Source organism: Corythoichthys intestinalis, chromosome 3 (assembly GCF_030265065.1).
Source record: "Corythoichthys intestinalis isolate RoL2023-P3 chromosome 3, ASM3026506v1, whole genome shotgun sequence".
In the NCBI taxonomy this organism is placed as follows: Eukaryota; Metazoa; Chordata; class Actinopteri; order Syngnathiformes; family Syngnathidae; genus Corythoichthys; species Corythoichthys intestinalis.
Genome location: NC_080397.1, coordinates 52,411,625 through 52,430,996, shown reverse-complemented (window position 1 = coordinate 52,430,996; position 19,372 = coordinate 52,411,625). Strand labels below are relative to the sequence as shown.

The following is a 19,372-nucleotide window of genomic DNA, read 5'->3' as shown; positions in this document are numbered from 1 at the left end:
CATTTCTCAAAGATATCCATAAAAAGTCTCGTTTAAAGTTTGCCACAAGCCACCTGGGAGACACACCAAACATGTGGAAGAAGGTGCTCTGGTCAGATGAAACCAAAACTGAACTTTTTGGCCACAATGCAAAACGATATGTTTGGCGTAAAAGCAACACAGCTCATCACCCTGAACACACCATCCCCACTGTCAAACATGGTGGTGGCAGCATCATGGTTTGGGCCTGCTTTTCTTCAGCAGGGACAGGGAAGATGGTTAAAATTGACGGGAAGATGGATGCAGCCAAATACAGGAACATTCTGGAAGAAAACCTGTTGGTATCTGCACAAGACCTGAGACTGGGACGGAGATTTATCTTCCAACAGGACAATGATCCAAAACATAAAGCCAAATCTACAATGGAATGGTTAAAAAATAAACGTATCCAGGTGTTAGGATGGCCAAGTCAAAGTCCAGACCTGAATCCAATCGAGAATCTGTGGAAAGAGCTGAAGACTGCTGTTCACAAACACTCTCCATCCAACCTCACTGAGCTCGAGCTGTTTTGCAAGGAAGAGTGGGCAAGAATGTCAGTCTCTCGATGTGCAAAATTGATAGAAACATACCCCAAGCAACTTGCAGCTGTAATTGGAGCAAAAGGTGGCGCTACAAAGTATTAACGCAAGGGGGCCGAATAATATTGCACGCCCCACTTTTCAGTTTTTTATTTGTTAAAAAAGTTTAAATTATCCAATAAATTTTGTTCCACTTCACGATTGTGTCCCACTTGTTGTTGATTCTTGACAAAAAATTTAAATTTTATATCTTTGTTTTGAAGCCTGAAATGTGGCGAAAGGTTGCAAGGTTCAAGGGGGCCAAATACTTTTGCAAAGCACTGTATTTCGGCCAAAGGAGGTAACACTAGCTATTAGGTGGTAGGATGTCCTAACTTTTTCCTCAGTTAGAATATGCATTTTTGTTGCTATATCTGCTTTAATGAGTAAAACAATATTGATTTTTGTTGTTTACCTGCAATTGAATCACTCTTTTCCAGATATAAGAAAAACAAGATCAGACATTGATATGTGAACATTTCTTAATATATAAATGAATATTTCTTGGGGTGTCCTAAATTTTTCACATGACTAGGTGCTGAGTTGGACACATTTTTAGTGTAGGCTGTTTGAGTACCTTAATAAATAAGCAACATGTGCTCGTGTGTTAGATTGTTGGTTGTTGACAAATATGGAATGGTTGTAAAGTGGCCGATAACTGCACATTTTTTTTTGGTAAATCATTTATTCTGTTGTTTTTAGAAGGTCAGAAAATGCACACAAATAATTTCCAGCAGGAGACAGACATTGGGAGAGAGGTGGAGCTCAATCTTTAAATGTGGCCTCTCTCCAAGCCAACCTGATAATGTGTAACAGATTCTCAAACCAACATAATTCACAACTTAACTAATCATTTACAAGAAATACTCCTTGCTGCCAAGGAATAACTGCTGTTTACATCCCAGGTTAAACACAGTTCAAAAATATTGTACTTCAGTATTTCTCCTTGCAGTCACCGCAGTTGGAAATAGGATATTCAGTCCAAGAGATGACTTTTTTCCCTTGTCTTTATGCCTTATTCCTCAAGGGGTTGCCACGGCACCTCATTATTAGATCGGCCGGAGGGAGATATCAAGTACTCTATTACTTTGTTGTTGTTCTTCTTGGGGAACACGCTAAAATTACGACTCTTCCTTTATCCGTGGACAGATCAGAATGAAATTTCATAGGTACAGTGAGGAGCAGAAGTATTTGCACCCCTTGTGGTTTTGCAGGTTCCCCCACTTAGAAAATAAGTAGAGGTCTGAATTTTCAATCATAAATGCATTTCCATTTATAGAGACATAATCTTAGAAAAAATCTGGAACTACATTGTATGATTTTTCAATAATTTACTGGGGTTCATAAGTATTTTTACCCCTGAGAAAGTGCTAATATTTAGTGCAGAAGGCTTTGTTTACAATTACAGAGGTCAAACGATTTCTGTAGTTCTTCACCAGCTTTTCACCAATAGAAACAGGCATTTTGGCACATTGCTCCACACAAATCTTCTCTAGATGTGTTAGGTTTAGGGGATGTCGTTGAGAAACACGAAGTTTCAGCTCCATCCAAAAATTTTCTATTGGCTTGAGGCCTGCAGTCAGGCTAGGCCACTCCAGAACCTTGATATGCTTTTTAGGCAGCCACTCCACGGTCAGCTTGATTGTGTGCTTCGGATCATTGTCATGTTGGAAGACCCATCCATGACTCATCTTAAAGTCTCTGACTGAGAGAAGGAGGTTATGGCTCAAAAAATTTATTTAATTTAATTTTTTTTTTTTGTCTTGGTGGATTTGGAATTAAATTGCTTTATCGCCGTTATTTGGGGACTGATCACAATGACATTTGGTAGCTATATTCTATTCTGTTCTATTTCTAATTTTTGTCTCAGGGCTGACAAATTCCATTAATTAATAGCAGACTTGCTTGTTGGTTCCGAAGAAGCCAGTCGAGGGATCCAGGTGGTCGTTGTTCATTTTGAACTTTTCACCTAAGACCATCATCTGAATTTCTTGGGTTTCTTCTAGTCCCCAAAACGTCTATGTAATGTTGGCTGTCCCACAGATGAGCTCACTCCTAATCATTTACAAGCAGATCACATGATTCTAACCTTTCACTTAAGAAACTAAGTAGCTCTTGCCTACATAATGGTTAAATGACCGCAGAACGGGAAATTTTGTCATTTTGATGATAAACGTTTTTGTAGAAATTATGAAACTGGAAATAAAATCACTACAGTATACCAACAATCTTAGTTAGCTTATGAAAATAAATTGGACTCGGCCATAGCAAAATAACTTTATGGTCAAAACGTTCTTTAAAGCTTTGTTCCCCTTGAATGTGACAGTTTAGTGAAATTATTATGAACTCAAACAACTGCTTCGAGCTCAGTTTGAATATTTTGTCAGGTGGATGGAGGCCTGCCTGGAAGAAGAACTGCCCACTACTACAGAACTGGAGGAGGGACTGAGGAATGGTGTCTATCTTGGCAAACTTGCCAACTTCTTTGCACCCACAATGGTTTCATTAAAAAGGATCTATGACAGAGATCAAGCTCGGTACAAAGTAAGTTTATTGATACACTTGCGAATACAATTTCATTACACTGGTAAGATTGCCTTCCAAAGGATAAGTTGGACCTCCCGCAATATTTTTCCCCCCCATTCAGGCGAACGGACTGCACTTTAGGCACACTGACAACACAGTTCAGTGGCTCAGGGCCATGGGGTCAGTGGGTCTCCCAAAGGTAAGGGATTTGCGCAGTCAAACAGTTGCTTTCTTGTCTTAGAAACACACATTCATACTGTGTACAGGTAGTCCCCGGGTTACAACGTACTCGATTTACACAATTTTGCCTTTACGGCGCTGGAGTCTCGTCTTTCATTTTGTCTCAAGTTTATTGTACCTCACAGTATCTAATTTTTTACTTTATGTTATTAATATCACATGTTGTGTCCTCACTAAACGTGAAGTTGTTAAGCTTTACAGACAGCAAAGAGGGCAATTGTGCTTTTTACTAGGGCTGTCAAACAACTAAAAGTTTTAATCGAATTAATCACAGCTTAAAAATTAATTAATCGTAATTAATCGCAATTCAAACCATCTATAAAATATGCCATATTTTTCTGTAAATTATTGTTGGAATGGAAAGATAAGACACAAGACTGATATGAACATTCAACATACTTAAGTACTGTATTTGTTTAATATAACAATAAATCAAGAAGATGGCATTACCATTAACATTCTGTTAAAGCGATCCATGATTAGAAAGACTTGTAGTTCTTAAAAGATAAAGGTTAGTACAAGTTATAGAAATGTTATATTATGTTAATGTTTTCGTTTTAATAAAATTTATAAAATTTTCAATCAAAAAATAAACTAGTAGCTCGCCATTGTTGATGTCAATAATTACACAATTCTCATGGTGCTGAACCCATAAAATCAGTCGCACCCAAGCGCCAGCAGAGGGTGACAAAACTCCAAAAAACACAAGTAACTAGTGCACATGAGACTGAGCTGTCATTTAAATCTGTTTGAGCGGGGCATGTGCGTCGATTGCGTCAAATATTTTAACGTGATTAATTTAAAAAATTAATTACCGCCAGTTAATGCGATAATTTTGACAGCTCTACTTTTTACATTTGACACTTTGTAAAGCTGTAACACATATGTACACTTATGTTCAAAACGACACACATTTTAACAGTAACATACTTAAAAAAAAAAAAAAAAACGATTGGTGTTTAAATGTCCATCTAGTCTGATTAATATGTACATTTAGTTGATTAAATTAGCCTAATTTGCTTAGCAAAAGTCTGCTAGCTTAAATGCTATTAAGGCTAACGTATCGCTCACACGTATCTCCACAAACTGTAGCTGTAAACTTATTTTCAAATGCACACACAAAAATATATTGGCTGAAACAACTTAAAATGATTGGTGTTCAAATGTCCATCTAGTCTGAACAATATGTAAATTTAGTGGATTAAATTAGCCTAATTTGCCTAGCAAATGTCCGCTAGCTTAAATGCTACGAAGGCTAACGTATTTACAGTTCTCATAGCAAATCGCTCACACGTATCCCCACAAACTGTAGCTGTAAACTTAATTACAAATGCATACGCAAACATATATTAGCTGAAACAATTTACAGCCCTATGTGGGCCAATCCTGATCGCAGCTATCATTTATCTATGTCAAGACATTTGAGTCTGCTTCTCAGTCATACAAGGCGACAGTCCAGCCAGACCAAACGCTGCCACCAAAGGGCAGTGTATCTCTCCATCAATAAACAAAATACAATACTTTTGGACTTTTTGGATAGTTATTTTGCAGGATTTAAAGGGTTAATTGCACCTTAGGCAGAAATTCAGGTTACGTCGCCAGCGTAGGAACGGAACTCGACCGTAATCCGGGGACTACCTTTATTCAGAATAGACTGGTGCAACCATTTGCGTGATTAAAGTGATTGATTCAACACCTATTCAACCAATGTAAAAGTGGTGTTCTCAAGATTAAATTATATTACAATTCTGGGTACTGTTTCAATTTACATTGGAATGAAATTGGCTTTCATCCTTAATAGTATCAATCAATTATTTATTAGGCTATAAATACCTAATTGTCCCTATATCACTTTTCATCACCAAAGCTGAGACGCCCAAAATTGAAATGATAGATTTTGAAGAAAATGGAACTAGGCATGTCCCAGTCACATATTTTGCATCCAAGTCACCAAAATTTCAGGATCTGATATCAATTTTGGGTAGGTTTTTTTTTCTTTTCTGCAGACATAACTATAAGTGCCAATGTTTTGACTACAACAAACAATAAATCAATGTTTTGTCTAAATGTTTGGCTTTCTGATTGGTTGCAGTGGAATAGTTGAACATTTTAAAATTGTTTTTCTTTCAGATATTTTACCCAGAAACAACAGATGTGTATGATCGTAAAAATATGCCCAAAGTAGTATACTGCATACATGCACTCAGGTAAGAATTCCTTGGGTATAGTAGATATTAACTACATTATTGTTTTGTAATTTCTATATCTAGACTTCTACATTAATCACATTAAACTATTAGTCTTTGTATATGGACAAGATATGCGATTGTCAAACCTCCACCCTCTTTCTTTAAGTGCATTTTACTCTATGTATGGTCTGTGGACGTTCTGGTTTCAGTAATTGTTCCATTTAGTACAGAGGTGTCCAAACCTTTTGCAAAGGGGGCCAGATTTGGTGTGGTAAAAATGTGGGTGGCCGACCTTGGCTGACGTCCTTTACGTTGAACAATATATTTCAGCAAGTTTTAGCAGCCCATTTTGTGTCACATTTGCTTTATTTATTTATATTTTTTTAATTCATAATTTCAACAATCTCGCAACTAGCCTTTGTGGGGTTCTCTTTCGACTCTCGGGCTCTTGCAAAATACTACTGCTGTGAAATTGAACTAGCTTCAAGTTGCTTCAATTTTTTGCTGCGTATTTTCCCTGTAATCTGGTCGTACATGTCAGCGTGTCTCGTTTGGTAATATCGCCTCACATTTTGAACTCTTTAAAAACAGCGACTGTCTCTTTGCAAATGAGGCAGACAGAGTTGTTGTGTATTTTAATGAAGAAATAGTCCAATTTCCACCAATCCTTGAAGCGTCGGCCGTCGCAGTCAACTTTTTTTGTTGATTGTCGCTATTTTAAAAAATTGGAGGTAAAGGATCACACAGGGTAATGTTGCTTAGAGTGCTGCTGCCTTTTAGTGGGTCAATGAGGAGCAGCATTTAGTGTGTAAGCTACCTCATACGCTGGTAGCTGTACTGCTGATCAATTTATTAAGTGTGTGCGGGCCAGACGTTATTGATTTTATGAAAGAGGCAGTGGGCCGGATGAAATTTGACCATGGGCCGCATTTGGCTCCCGGGCCGGACTTTGGACATGTCTGATTTAGTACGTGTGAAAATGAAGAAAACAAAGTCCATATTTTGTGTTTTTAAAACATTTTTTATCGACAATTAGGTTTCCAAAAAAGGGACGCTATGCTAAATGTGAATAAAAACACAATCAGTAATTAAGCAATGTGCTTGATTTTTATTAGCTGGTTATGACACTTTCAAAAAATGTAAAAATTTGAGAAAAAAGTTTACGACATACCGTAATCCTTTTTTGTTTTAGTTTATAAGTACTCATAGAAAACCCAAACCTAATTTCACAAAAAATGCTCAGAGTGTATATGGTGAAAACCAACATCCTCCTGAAAATGATACATTTTCCCAGTTTAAACTTTTGACCTGCCATCTAAATAAAATATTAAAATTTGGCACTTCCACACCATTGCATTCAGGCTTTTTTCACAATTTGTATCGTGTCCGGTTTGTACAACACAGTATTTATAAGAATGAGAGCATCAACAAACACTACATATGTCTTCATAAGAAACAAATGTGGAGTGACATTGTTTTATATGATAAACTAAAAAAAAAAAAAAAAAAATATCGGAAAAATCTAGATAGGCGAATAAGTTTCTGTTCCCTATAATTTTGTTCATACAAATAAAATATAAAATCCCGATTATTATTTATATAACAAAACTTAAAATGGCTATAAAATTCTCAGATTTTATGCTGGATGCACAAAAAAACACCTCAGAGATAATCACCTATATTTTCAGCATCAATAGCAATATTTAACATATAGGTTTTTGCCCTCTCTTTTGTTTTTTTTTTTTCATTGCAAGCAAAATAAATGAAGTTATTACTACCAAAGCATCTGTAATAGCAATCATTTTCTGCGAGAAATTGAGCATTATGTGACAGAATTGCAGGGGTGCCAATACTTTTGGCCATCACTGTATGACTGCCAGAGCGTTATATCATTCGAAATCCTCGTGCTTATGCAAGAAGGTTGTGTAGGGACCAGACCTGTGATGACACTGGAAATTATACCTGTTCCAGGGACCATACGGGGTCACAGCAGACTTTTTTTTTTTTTTGGTATGCACACTCTGACTGCGCATGCGCGAATAGATCATTCGGTGCTTTCAGCACAACCCTCTGGCGGTCAGCAAGAATGAAATACAACTATACTGTAGATGGAGAATTTGACAGCAGGGCCGAAAACCAAAAGTGGTTTTTGCCACGTGGCATTTTTTTGCCATGTGGCAAAAAAATTTGCCACATGGCAAATACCACTTTTGGTTCTCGCTGTCTCTCGAATTTGATCAGTCTGACATGCTGGAGGTTGAGATTGGGAAAATTTGTATTCATTCAATACATAGTAAACAATGTTTGGTTTTTGAACAAAGATCTGCATGTTGTCACAGCAAAACTATCCATTACGTAACGGAAGAAGAAATTAAGAACACTATGCTCGCAAACGTTTTCAAAAATAAACAGACAACAAAAGATTTTGTTCATTTAATTTCACACTTGTTGAGTGGGAAAGCACCAACAACCATTTTTGTTCAAGAACTTAAACCAATTTCCCATTTATCTTTATTAGGATTAAGTGTGGTAACATGTTGTTCACAATGGAAGATGTCTGCAGGGGTGTTATGGTGTTGTTTAGTTAAAGTGCCTGTGACACGAAAAAGCATGTTTATTTCATAATACACGCGGTATTTTATGCTCCTGAATGAAATGGACCGCTTGGATGTGTGTGGAAGCCATCGCTATATATAGTATATTTAGTTTTTACACAGCGATTACAAAGTAAACATTACAAACCTTCTTTAAATAAAGGACTACATACGTTTGATCATGGATTGGCATGTTATTGTCATTGATTGGCAGCGGTCATTGTCCAGCTGCTAGGAACTAGCTGTAAATTGCTCTCCGCCCGGCGAAGATAATCGACAACCCAGTCGTTATGTGAAATTATCCGGGCTGGTTATGTGTGATTTTCCGCTTCAAAGACTTTGAAACATCACTCTGTTCGGGTCAACATGTCGGCTAGCTGTCATGCCTCTTGGTTTGTTTACATTCTCCAAAGCCGGGGAAGGGAAATGACATAAGCCCGATTTAGGTGGCATAAAATCGTTCGGGAGATGCGACAGTAAAGGTGAAGTCGACAGTTTTGACCATTATGGAGTAATTTTGTCATGTCGTCTTGAATAAATGGATTTTTATTTTTTCATATTCCATTTAGCACAAGACTTATTTGTCATGACCATGCCATTTATTTAGCTATTGGGGAAAAATACTTGGATAAAAAATGATATTCTGTAAAATATTGGAGTAGAGAGAACAATGACATTTTGCGGCTCTCTTCATCACGTTTTCCTCGTTCTGAATAATTCCCCCTCAACGGGCTGCCTGGTCCTTCTCAAGCCATTTATTTGGATAAAAAGAATATCCTGTAAAAATATTGGAGTAGGGAGACTGAAACAATGACATTTTGCGGCTCTCTTCGTCGTGTTTTTCTCGTTGAGAATAATTCCATCTCAATGGGCTGCATACTAAATCAGATGGAATCGTGACTCCGCTGACGTCATCCACCTGTTGGGGACGCTAGAGTCCTATAATGGTAGGCGTGGCTAACCGGCAGATAAGACTAATTTGTCGTCATCTGCGCTTTGCTAAATTGTTGTATATAGTCGAATCGTCTCAAAATGATTCCAATTCACATAATAATCCTTTTTGAGACTTTTCTCGTGTCGTACGCACTTTAAGAGTAATACTTGGCTAAAAATTATTTTCGAATGAAGTTTGAAATCTTTTTTGGTTTAATAGGGATAATTATACTATACATCACTATATACAGTTGTGGTCAAAAGTTTACATACACTTGTGAAGAACATAATTTCATGGCTCTCTTGAGTTTCCAGTTATTTCTACAACTCTGATTTTTCTCCGATAGTGATTGGAACAGATACTTCTTTGTCACAAAAAACATTCATGAAGTTTGGTTCTTTTATGACTTTATTATGGGTTAACAGAAAAAGTGATCAAATCTGCTGGGTCAAAAATATACATACAGCAACACGAATTAGCAATTTCTTGTGAGTGATTATTGACTTGAACAAGTCAGGAAAGTCACTTAGGCTACGTTCATACTACAGGTCTTAATGCACGAATACGATTTTTTGTCATATCTGTTTTTTTGGCGTGCCCGTTCAGACTGCCTTTATCCATTGAGACCGTTCAAGTATTACGCATGCGCACTAATTCGCAGTCCGACACGCGCTAAGCAAGAAGACCCGCATGCGCAGAAGCTTTAAAACAAATGACAGACGTCATCCGTCATTCCAGGGATATCATATTTTGCTTTTCAAAAGGTGGACACAAATAACAGACATAAATAATCCCCGTTTAGGCTTATATTCAAAGTTTATATGGATCGATAGCATGCACGCACTGTCCGTGCACGTCACACACACATACGGGCAGTTTGTCCCGACTCTCGGCCGTGTAAGCAATGTTGAAATATTGCTCACTTGTAACAAAGAAAACTGAGCATTCTCAGGCTTATCCTCAACCCATTTTTATTTTTTATGACTGTTGTGAAGCCCAGCCCTTCCCCGAAAGCTGTGTTCACTGCAAGCTAGGCGCTAATAACGCACAGGTGCATCGCTACGGTAACGACTCTCTCGCTATTTGATGACGTAATTGCTGCATGAAATCCGATTTGCGGGACTGGACAGTACAGACCGCCGCGACAGTCTGGAAAAATGTGGCCCAGATCGGATTTAGACCACATACGAAAGTGACCCAGATCGGATTTGAAATGGTCCCGTTCTATGCGACTTGTCACGTTCAGACCGTCAAGTTAATGCCTCACTCGAGTCGGAAAAACACAAAAAAATCGGATTCGTGCATTAAGACCTGTAGTATGAACGTAGCCATAGAGCCATTTCAAAGCAGCTGCAGGTCCTAAGAGCAACAGTGCAAACAATTGTTTGTAAGTTTAAAGTGCATGGCACTGTTTTGTCACTGCCACGATCAGGAAGAAAACGCAAGCTATCACCTGCTGCTGAGAGAAAATTGGTCAGGAGGGTGAAGATTCAACCGAGAATGACCAAAAAGCAGATCTGCCAAGAATTAGAAGCTGCTGGAACACAGGTGTCAGTGTCCACAGTCAAGCGTGTTTTGCATCTCCATGGACTGAGAGGCTGCCGTGCAAGAAGGAAGCCCTTGCTCCAAAAGCGGCACCTTAAGGCTCGACTGAAGTTTGCTGCTGATCCCATGAACAAAGATAAGACCTTCTGGAGGAAAGTTCTGTGGTCAGACGAAACAAAAATCGAGCTGTATGGCCACAATGCCCAGCAATATGTTTGGAGGAGAAAAGGTGAGGCCTTTAACCCAAAGTACACCATGCCTACTGTCAAGCACGGTGGTGGTAGTATGATGCTGTGGGGCTGTTTGCTGCCAATGGAACTGGTGCTTTACAGAGAGTAAATGGGATAACGAAGAAGGAGGATTACCTTCAAATTCTTCAAGATAACCTAACGTCATCAGCCCGAAGATTGGGTCGCAGTTGGGTGTTCCAACAGGACAATGGCCCCAAACACACATCAAAAGTGGTAATGGAATGGCTAAATCAGGCTAGAATTAAGGTTTTCTAAACCCCATTCAGAACTTGTGGACAATGCTGAAGAAACAAGTCCATGTCAGAAAGCCATCAAATTTAACTGAACTGCACCAATTCTGTCAAGAGGAGTGGTCAAAGATTCAACCAGAAGCTTGTGGCTGGCTACCAAAAGCGCCTAATTGAAGTGAAAATGGCCAAGGGACATGTTACCAAATATTAGCGCTGCTGTATGTATATTTTTGACCCAGCAGATTTGATCACTTTTTTACTCTTCACCCATAATAAAGTCATAAAAAAAAAACTTCATGAATGTTTTTTGTGACAAAGAAGTATCTGTTCCAATCACTCTATCAGAGAAAAATCAGAGTTGTAGAAATAACTTGAAACTCGAGAGCCATGACATTATGTTCTTCACAAGTGTATGTAAACTTTTGACCACAACTGTAGTTTTCGGGTTTATGATTTGTTTGCGAGAACTGTCAATTTTATCTGCCTGACCAGCTAATCTGCAGGACAGATTTCAGGAGAGAATACATAAATTGCTTGGATTATTTGCCTGTTGTAGTTTTTCTGTCAGGCCATTTGAGAATTGGTTTCCTTCCCAATTTACGCACACACAACTTCTTCCTTCCTCTGACTCCGGCAGCAGTCCCACAAAGCTGCCCTGCTATTCTGTGCACAAACGTGCACTCACTCATGGAGTCAAAGCAGCACATGTTCTGTAGACAATACGTGTGGCAGGAAGATGTCATCCTACAACAAAGTAAAGTATAAGACAGAAGTTACTTAGAATTGAAGTTGCTCGTATAAGATCAATGGTTCAATGTGAAAGTTTGATCTTTTGAGACTTGTTGCTCCAAGCCATTGATCGATCAGCTGATTGTGTCAAAACCTCCCCACTTTTTAATGTTGTTCAGCTGTTTGTCTTTGTCTCATAGAATTAATGAAACGGTGTGCATGTGGTAAGGACAGAGGCCATTTCATGTTTGCACACACTGTGACCAAAGTACAGAAAACCAGCATGTGCTGCCATTGTTCAGTTTCTCTGATGTTAGACCAACCTAAGTATCTATAATTCATTAATACGTATCTGGTAACGACAGGACGATTAAAGTTTGATGAAATTTCCACTCGCCTACCCGTGGCATTAATTGACCAGTGGACGAGAGAACAAGCTTAGTGGACGTCTGGTAGCATTTGTTGAATCTAAATCAACACTACCTCCCTGTGGTGTTTGAACGTAATTGATGGGAATTAAAAAAAGCCAAAAATAATCTCTTTTAAGAAGGAAAAACATACAAATCTTTCAGTTAATTGTTGCTGCTTGTAGCTGAAGATTGTCATAAGCTTTTGGTGCTTGCTAAAGTTTTAATGCTAATCTTGCGCACCCTGTTGTTTGTTTCAGCTTGTACTTGTACAAACTCGGCATTGCACCACAAATCCAAGATCTATTGGGGAAGGTGGCTTTTACAGGTACAAATTTACAACAATTACCGTATTTTTCGGACTATATGTCAGTTTTTTTCCCCATAGTTTAGTAGAAGGTGCGTCTTATACTCTGGAGCGACTTATGTGTGAAATTATTAACACATTATTATATCATTGTTGCTTGTTAGCATATATATAGTTGAATATATATATATATAGTCTGAATAACTCTTAATAGCTATGTTACATTAACATACCAGGCACGTTCTCAGTTTGTTGTTTATGAGTCATGTAATGTTAGCCTGTTGTTCTCTTTTGTATTTTTATTTTAAATTGCCTTTCAAGATGACATGTCTGTTCTTGGTGCTGGATTCTATCAAATAAATCTCCCCCCAAAATGCGACTTATACACCGATGCGACTTATATATGTTTTTTCCTTTTCATTGTGCATTTTTTGGCTGGTGCGACTTATACTCAGGTGCGACTTACAGTCTAAAACATACAGTGCCCTCCATAATTATTGGCACCCCTGGTTAAGATGTGCTTTTTTAGCTTCTAATAATTTTTTAAATTCAAATAATATGGGACCTTAATGGAAAAAAAGAGAAAAATCCAACCTTCAATACAAGTGCATTTATTCAGTGGGGAAAAAAATCCCACATAAAGAAATAATTATTTGACATCAAATAATGTGTGTCACAATTATTAGCGCCCCTGGTGTTAATACTTTGTACAACCCCTTTTTGCCAACAAAACAAGGTCTGGGGACTGAGATGGCCGTGGGAGGAGCTTGATTTTGTGTCTGGTGAACAATTTCTGTGTAGATTTGGCCATATGTTTAGGGTCATTGTCTTGCTGAAAGACCCAGGGACGACCCATCTTCAGCTTTCGGGCTGAGGGCAACAGATTTTGATTTAAAATGTCCTGGTATTTCAAAGCATTCATGATGCCATGCACCCTAACAAGGTTCTCAGGGCCTTTGGAAGCGAAACACCCCCACAGCATCACTGACCCACCCCCATACGTCACAGTGGGTATGAGGTGCTTTTCAGCACGCACATCTTTCGTGGCACGCCAGTCCCACTTAGAGTGTTTATTGCCAAAAAGCTCAATCTTGGTCTCATCTGACTAGTGCTGCAACGATTAATCGATTAACTCGAGTATTCGATGAGAAAAAAAGATTCAAATTAAATTTTGCTGATTCGAGTATTCGTTTAATTAAAGTGGCGTTGTAAAGGTTTATTTTGAAAGTGTTTGCATTTAGTTTTATTGATTTATGTGGATACACTGCCCTCTAGTCTGCCTCATTTCACATAGCTTTCTCCAGCTGCTCCATGTTAAGACCAACATAAGCCAAGTTTTTGTTTGAGCTAATGTTTTTTTTCAATGCATTCGTAATTTAATTTATAGGTTTATTTAGCAGTTTTTTTGTTGGAATATGCGTCTGAACTATTGTTAAGAGCATTGTTAAAAAACAAAAACAAAAAAAATTTTGTTTTTAGAATTTAAGCTAGTGGACTTTTGCTATGCAAGTTAGCCATTGTTCTTTTGTTGTACATAGATCCTTATTATTCTTTTTATTTTTATTTATTTATTTATTTTATTTTTATACCATTCGAGGCTCAGCTCAGGTATTTGAAATTTTTCGTGTTCCCTATCTGATTACTCAATTATTCGAACTAACTAGATAATCGATTAATTGACTACTAAAATAATCGATAGTTGCAGCCCTACTTACAATTTAGACTAACATAAAACTTGATTAACTACAACTTAAAAATAGCTTGACACAAATGGAAATTCGGTTGACACACATGGGAAAAACACCTAACTTTTAAGTGATGTGTGTTATCAGGCATAATAACATTTTTTGGTAGGAAAGACCCACTTAGAGTATCAGGCTTCAACTGGGACCTTGTGCTTTGGTCAGATGAGAACAAGATTGAGCTTTTTGGCAACAAACACTCTAAGTGGGTCTGGCGTGCCACGAAAGATGCGCATGCTGAAAAGCACCTCATACCCACTGTGAAGTATGCGGGTGGGTCAGTGATGCTGTGGGGCTTTTTCGCTTCCAAAGGCCCTGGGAACCTTGTTAGGGTGCATGGCATCATGAATGCTTTGAAATACCAGGACATTTTAAATCAAAATCTGTTGCCCTCTGCCCGAAAGCTGAAGATGGGTCGTCACTGGGTCTTTCAGCAAGACAATGACCCTAAACATGTGGCCAAATCTACACAGAAATGGTTCACCAGACACAAAATCAAGCTCCTCCCATGGCCATCTCACTCCCCAGACCTTATTTTGTTGGCAAAAGGGCTTGTACAAAGTATTAACACCAGGGGTGCTAATAATTGTGACACACATTATTTGATGTCAAATAATTATTTCTTTATGTGGGATTCTCTCCCCACTGCATAAATGCACTTGTATTGAAGGTTGGATTTTTCTCTTTTTTTCCATTAAGGTCCCATATTATTTGAATCAAAAAATATATATTAGAAGCTAAAAAACACATCATAACCAGGGGTGCCAATAATTATGGAGGGCACTGTACGATATGTCAAATGTCTGTTTTAATGTCATTATACTTTTTTACTGTCGTTATTAATTTTGCATCGATCTCTCTAATTTTCCTAGACGAAGAGATAAGTAACATGAGGAGTGAGCTGGACAAATATGGTATTCAAATGCCAGCTTTCAGTAAGATTGGAGGAATCCTGGCCAATGAGCTATCAGTGGATGAAGCATCATGTAAGGCCTACTTAGGTTGATAATTTTATTAATGTTCCAGTAGTACAATCTTTTATTCAAACACTGAAAATGGTTGCTGCTCTTGCCCTCAGTACACGCTGCTGTTTTTGCCATCAATGAGGCAGTTGACAGGGGTCAGGAATCTGTAACGATGGCAGCCCTCAGGAATCCAAACGCGATGCTGAGAAACACCCAAGAAGCTTTGGCGCAAGACTATCAGGACATGTTGACCCAGGCCAAGACCCGAAAACAAGCTCAGTCCTCAAGCAGTGTAAGAATGATACATAGTCCAATTCTATTATTGACTGAAAATCTTTTCACATTTATCTACTTAATCATACTATGCAAAATTAACAGCATTCTGCTTGTATCTGTCTGCCAAAATGGAACAACCCTTTTTTTCGACCACTACTAAACTTTACGGAAAGTCATGAATACCAAATGTAACTTTGTCATTTGACATAATGCAGTATTTACTGCGAAGTAATATAATGCTGAAGAATACACAGTAGTGCATATTCAAGTACAACGATGCAAATGATAAAGTGGATTAGTGCTGCAACGATTAATCAATTAACTCAAGTATTCGATTAGAAAAAATAAGAATTTAATTTTTCTGCTTCGAGTATTTTAATTAAAGTGGCGTTGAAATGGTTTATTTTGAAAGTGTTTGCATTTAGTTTTATTGATTCGGGTGGATACACTGCCCTCTAGTCTGCCTCATTTCACATTGCTGAATCCAGCTGCCCCATGTTGAGACCAACATAAGCCAAGTTTTTGTTTGAGCTAATGTTTTTTTAATGCATTCGTAATTTAGTTTTTAGGTATATTTTGCCATTTTTGGGGGGAATATGTGTCTGAACCATTTGTTAAGAGCATTGTAAAAAAAAAAAAAAAATGTTATCGTTTTATAGCATTTAAGCAAGCTTTTGCTATGTAAGTTAGCCAATTGTTCTTTTGTTGTACATAGATCCTTATTTATTGTTTTTATACCGTTTGAGGCTCAGCTCAGGTATTTTAATTTTTAATGTTCCTTATCCGATTAGTTGAACTAACTAGTTCATCGATTAATCGACTATTAAAATATTCGATAGCTGCAGCCCTAAAGTGGATACACACATTGCTGCTGCACTTTTATTTATTGCAACTATAACAGATGGTGCCAACTTTTTAAATTTTGACTTCTTTTAATCGCAAAATCGTTTCGTATGTCTTCACTGGCCCAAGTTGACAAAGGTTGATAACATACCCTGATGTAAACCTTCTGTGCCTTTTAGTTGTGGTTTCTCTTTTTTAAAGGGGAAGTTCAGAATTTTTGACATAAGGCTTAATCTTCGAGTTAGCGGGGGTTTAATTAGTCGGTGGAGTTGATTTCAACAAATTCCTGCAGTTTGTTATTTGTTAGTTTCAGGGCTCTGGAGTGGCTAAGCTAAGGCGAGTCAATGGTGCCTGGTTAGTATACTGATGAAAAACAACGTGCATGCATTAGAATCACCGATGAACCATGCAATCAATAGTGTGGGCTATGTTTTCAGGATAAAGTTATTCAAATTTATCAGTGCATAACAATAATTGTGGTATGAACAGCAACATTTGTAATCCAGCAGTTCTGCAGGGAACGGGCTGTCTAGTCAAGCAGGGCGTTTTTTCCACTGCTGATTTTTTTTTTTTTTTTATGGAACCGAAAGGGACTCCCCAACAGACTGCACGAATGGCCGAAGCACTCCTCACTGTTGTGGTCGCATTATGCATCTAAAAAACTAGTCCCGCAGAATGAAATGAATTACGGCAGTTTGGTCTGACATTGTTTTGACTGCAAGGGTATTTCAAACAGTGAACTGCATTTTGATTTTTTTTTTTTTTTTTTTACTATGTTAGATCTGTTAAATATCGTTATTTTTATTGGCTTGCGAAGCAGGCTCCATTGACTCGCGCTAGCTTAACCACTCCGGAGCCCTGAAACTAACAAATAACTGACAAACCGGACGGAATTTGTTGAAATCAACTCCACCGACTAATTAAAGTCCAGCTAACTCGAAGCGTAATGTCAAAAATTCTGAAATTCCCCTTTAATATCCAAATATCACCAGTGTTGTTAATCTTACTTTAAAAAAGTAATTAATTACAGTTACAAATTACTTCTCCCCAAAAGTAATTGCGTTAGTAACTCATTTACCTGAATGTAAGAGTAATTAGTTACTTGGCAAAGTAACTGGTGATAATTTTCATGTTTTTTTTTTTTTCTAAAATAAATAAACTAAGTAAATAAAAATTAAAAAAACAGGTCACACAATGTGAAGTTTAAAGGGTTTTTGGGACAATTGGTTCTAGCCGAATTCTTTACCCTAAACTTAACTAGACACACGGGTATTGCGGATATTGCGATAACTAGATAGTAACCTTTGCTATGTGTGGAAGTCATTAAATGTTGTGAAGCAACCATCAAAGTTGTTAAAATTGCTCCTGTGATTGCATTATTTCCCTTCTGTCTATTTTCGACATGTGTAAGTTTTAAAACTGTTTCATCATTTAAATATAGATTTAAGTTAAGTTTTGCCGGTTTAGGAGCATTTTAGATAAAAAGTTACTTAGGTTCGCTAGGAAGGTTCTCTACAACAGAGCCTTCCTGAGAAGTCTACTGCTTTAAAATGGCAGCTGTTCACTAACGCATCTAGTTCTTTATTATACATGTTGCTAATGCCGCCGTGTCTGTCATTTGCACCTAGTTCTGTATATATGTGATATCTACCGAGGTATCATGTGGGCGTAGTTTGTAGGCTATCGGCTACAGTCAGGTATTATTGGAGTCACCTAGCATAGTAGCATCCCATTTGCAACGGCGTCACACTCCCTTGCCTTCTCCCCACTCCTGCTCTGCTCTCTCGTCTCCGTGAGTCTGTCTTTTTCAGACTTTTCTCACGTCAGTCAACCAACATCGTAACGCATAGTAAAGCACGCCTTTCCCGTAACGGTAGCCGCATTGCCAAGATGAGAAAAGTAATTACCGTATTTTTCGGACTATAAGTCGCAATTTTTTTCATCGTTTGTCAGGGGGTGTGACTTATACTCAGGAGCGACTTATGTGTGAAATTATTAACACAATATGATATAATTTCACATGTTATTTTGGTGTTTTGAAGTGACACTGATGGTTTGGTAAACTTGTTAGCATGTTCTTTATGCTATAGTTATCTGAATAACTTTTAATATCTATGGCCACGTTCGCGTTCTGCCTTTGGCTACGTGTGTTCAATGGCGTACCGCATGCATGCTATTTTTAGACCGTGACGTCGCATCGTAAAGCAGAAGTAGAGTAGAAGCGGGACATTATAAACCCGCCCTCGCATAGAAGCTATGGAAAATGTGCTACTTTTCTCCGGTAATCTTTCAAAAATGAGCATGCTGATCAGGCATTGCTTTTTTGGAGCTTGTAGAAACGACTCTAGACATTACGAAATATGAAGGATGTTTTCTTCATACGTTTCCGGAAACTAAAAATTCGGAGGAGAAAATGTGAAGACTGAATCAACTTGCGTAGACTTTTAACGTCAGCTCGGCAGTAAACATTTATGAGGTACACATTTCGTTGGGTTGGCATTGTCTTTCAGAGGGCAAATAGGTAAGCCATTTTGATATTTTTAACTTATTTTTTTGGCGTGACGTGCCGGGTGCTGCTTCTGTCTGACAATGAATGACCTGAAAAGAATTAAAATGGTATCTGACTGCCACTGTTACATTTTCTGTTGTAAAAAAACAACTTTAGTAAGGAGGAAGTGTAAATAAGTTATAGAATTAAGATTTGCTAACAAAGGAAAAAATTTAAAGTGTTTGTTGGCTGTCACTGAGTAGCATTTGCGATCGCTACATAAAACTAACGAAATTACCTCCAAGAACGGTCAGAGACGTAGGACAACCAGGGGTTATAATATGTAAGAAAGACAGGGCTTATGGTAAAGGATAGCTTGTTGACACAGGAGAATGTCATTGTCAGTCGCTTCGATAAAAAAAAGCTAAGGCTTTTCTTAGGTCGGCTCGTTTTTTTCGTCTTTTTCAGCCTTCGACACTCAAGCCATCTCTTTAATTGAACATTTTTATG

General features: G+C 37.9%; 1 protein-coding gene across 1 annotated transcript in view; it reads left to right on the top strand.

Moving 5' to 3' along the window:
- iqgap2 (IQ motif containing GTPase activating protein 2) overlaps window positions 1-19,372 on the top strand; it is a 91,095-nt gene that overhangs the window by 23,112 nt on the left and 48,611 nt on the right. Inside the window, exons 3-8 of the mRNA XM_057832482.1 lie at window positions 2,984-3,140; window positions 3,244-3,321; window positions 5,493-5,569; window positions 12,502-12,569; window positions 15,163-15,276; window positions 15,369-15,547. Coding sequence (XP_057688465.1) covers window positions 2,984-3,140; window positions 3,244-3,321; window positions 5,493-5,569; window positions 12,502-12,569; window positions 15,163-15,276; window positions 15,369-15,547 — 673 coding nt within the window. The remainder of the gene's footprint in view (window positions 1-2,983; window positions 3,141-3,243; window positions 3,322-5,492; window positions 5,570-12,501; window positions 12,570-15,162; window positions 15,277-15,368; window positions 15,548-19,372) is intronic.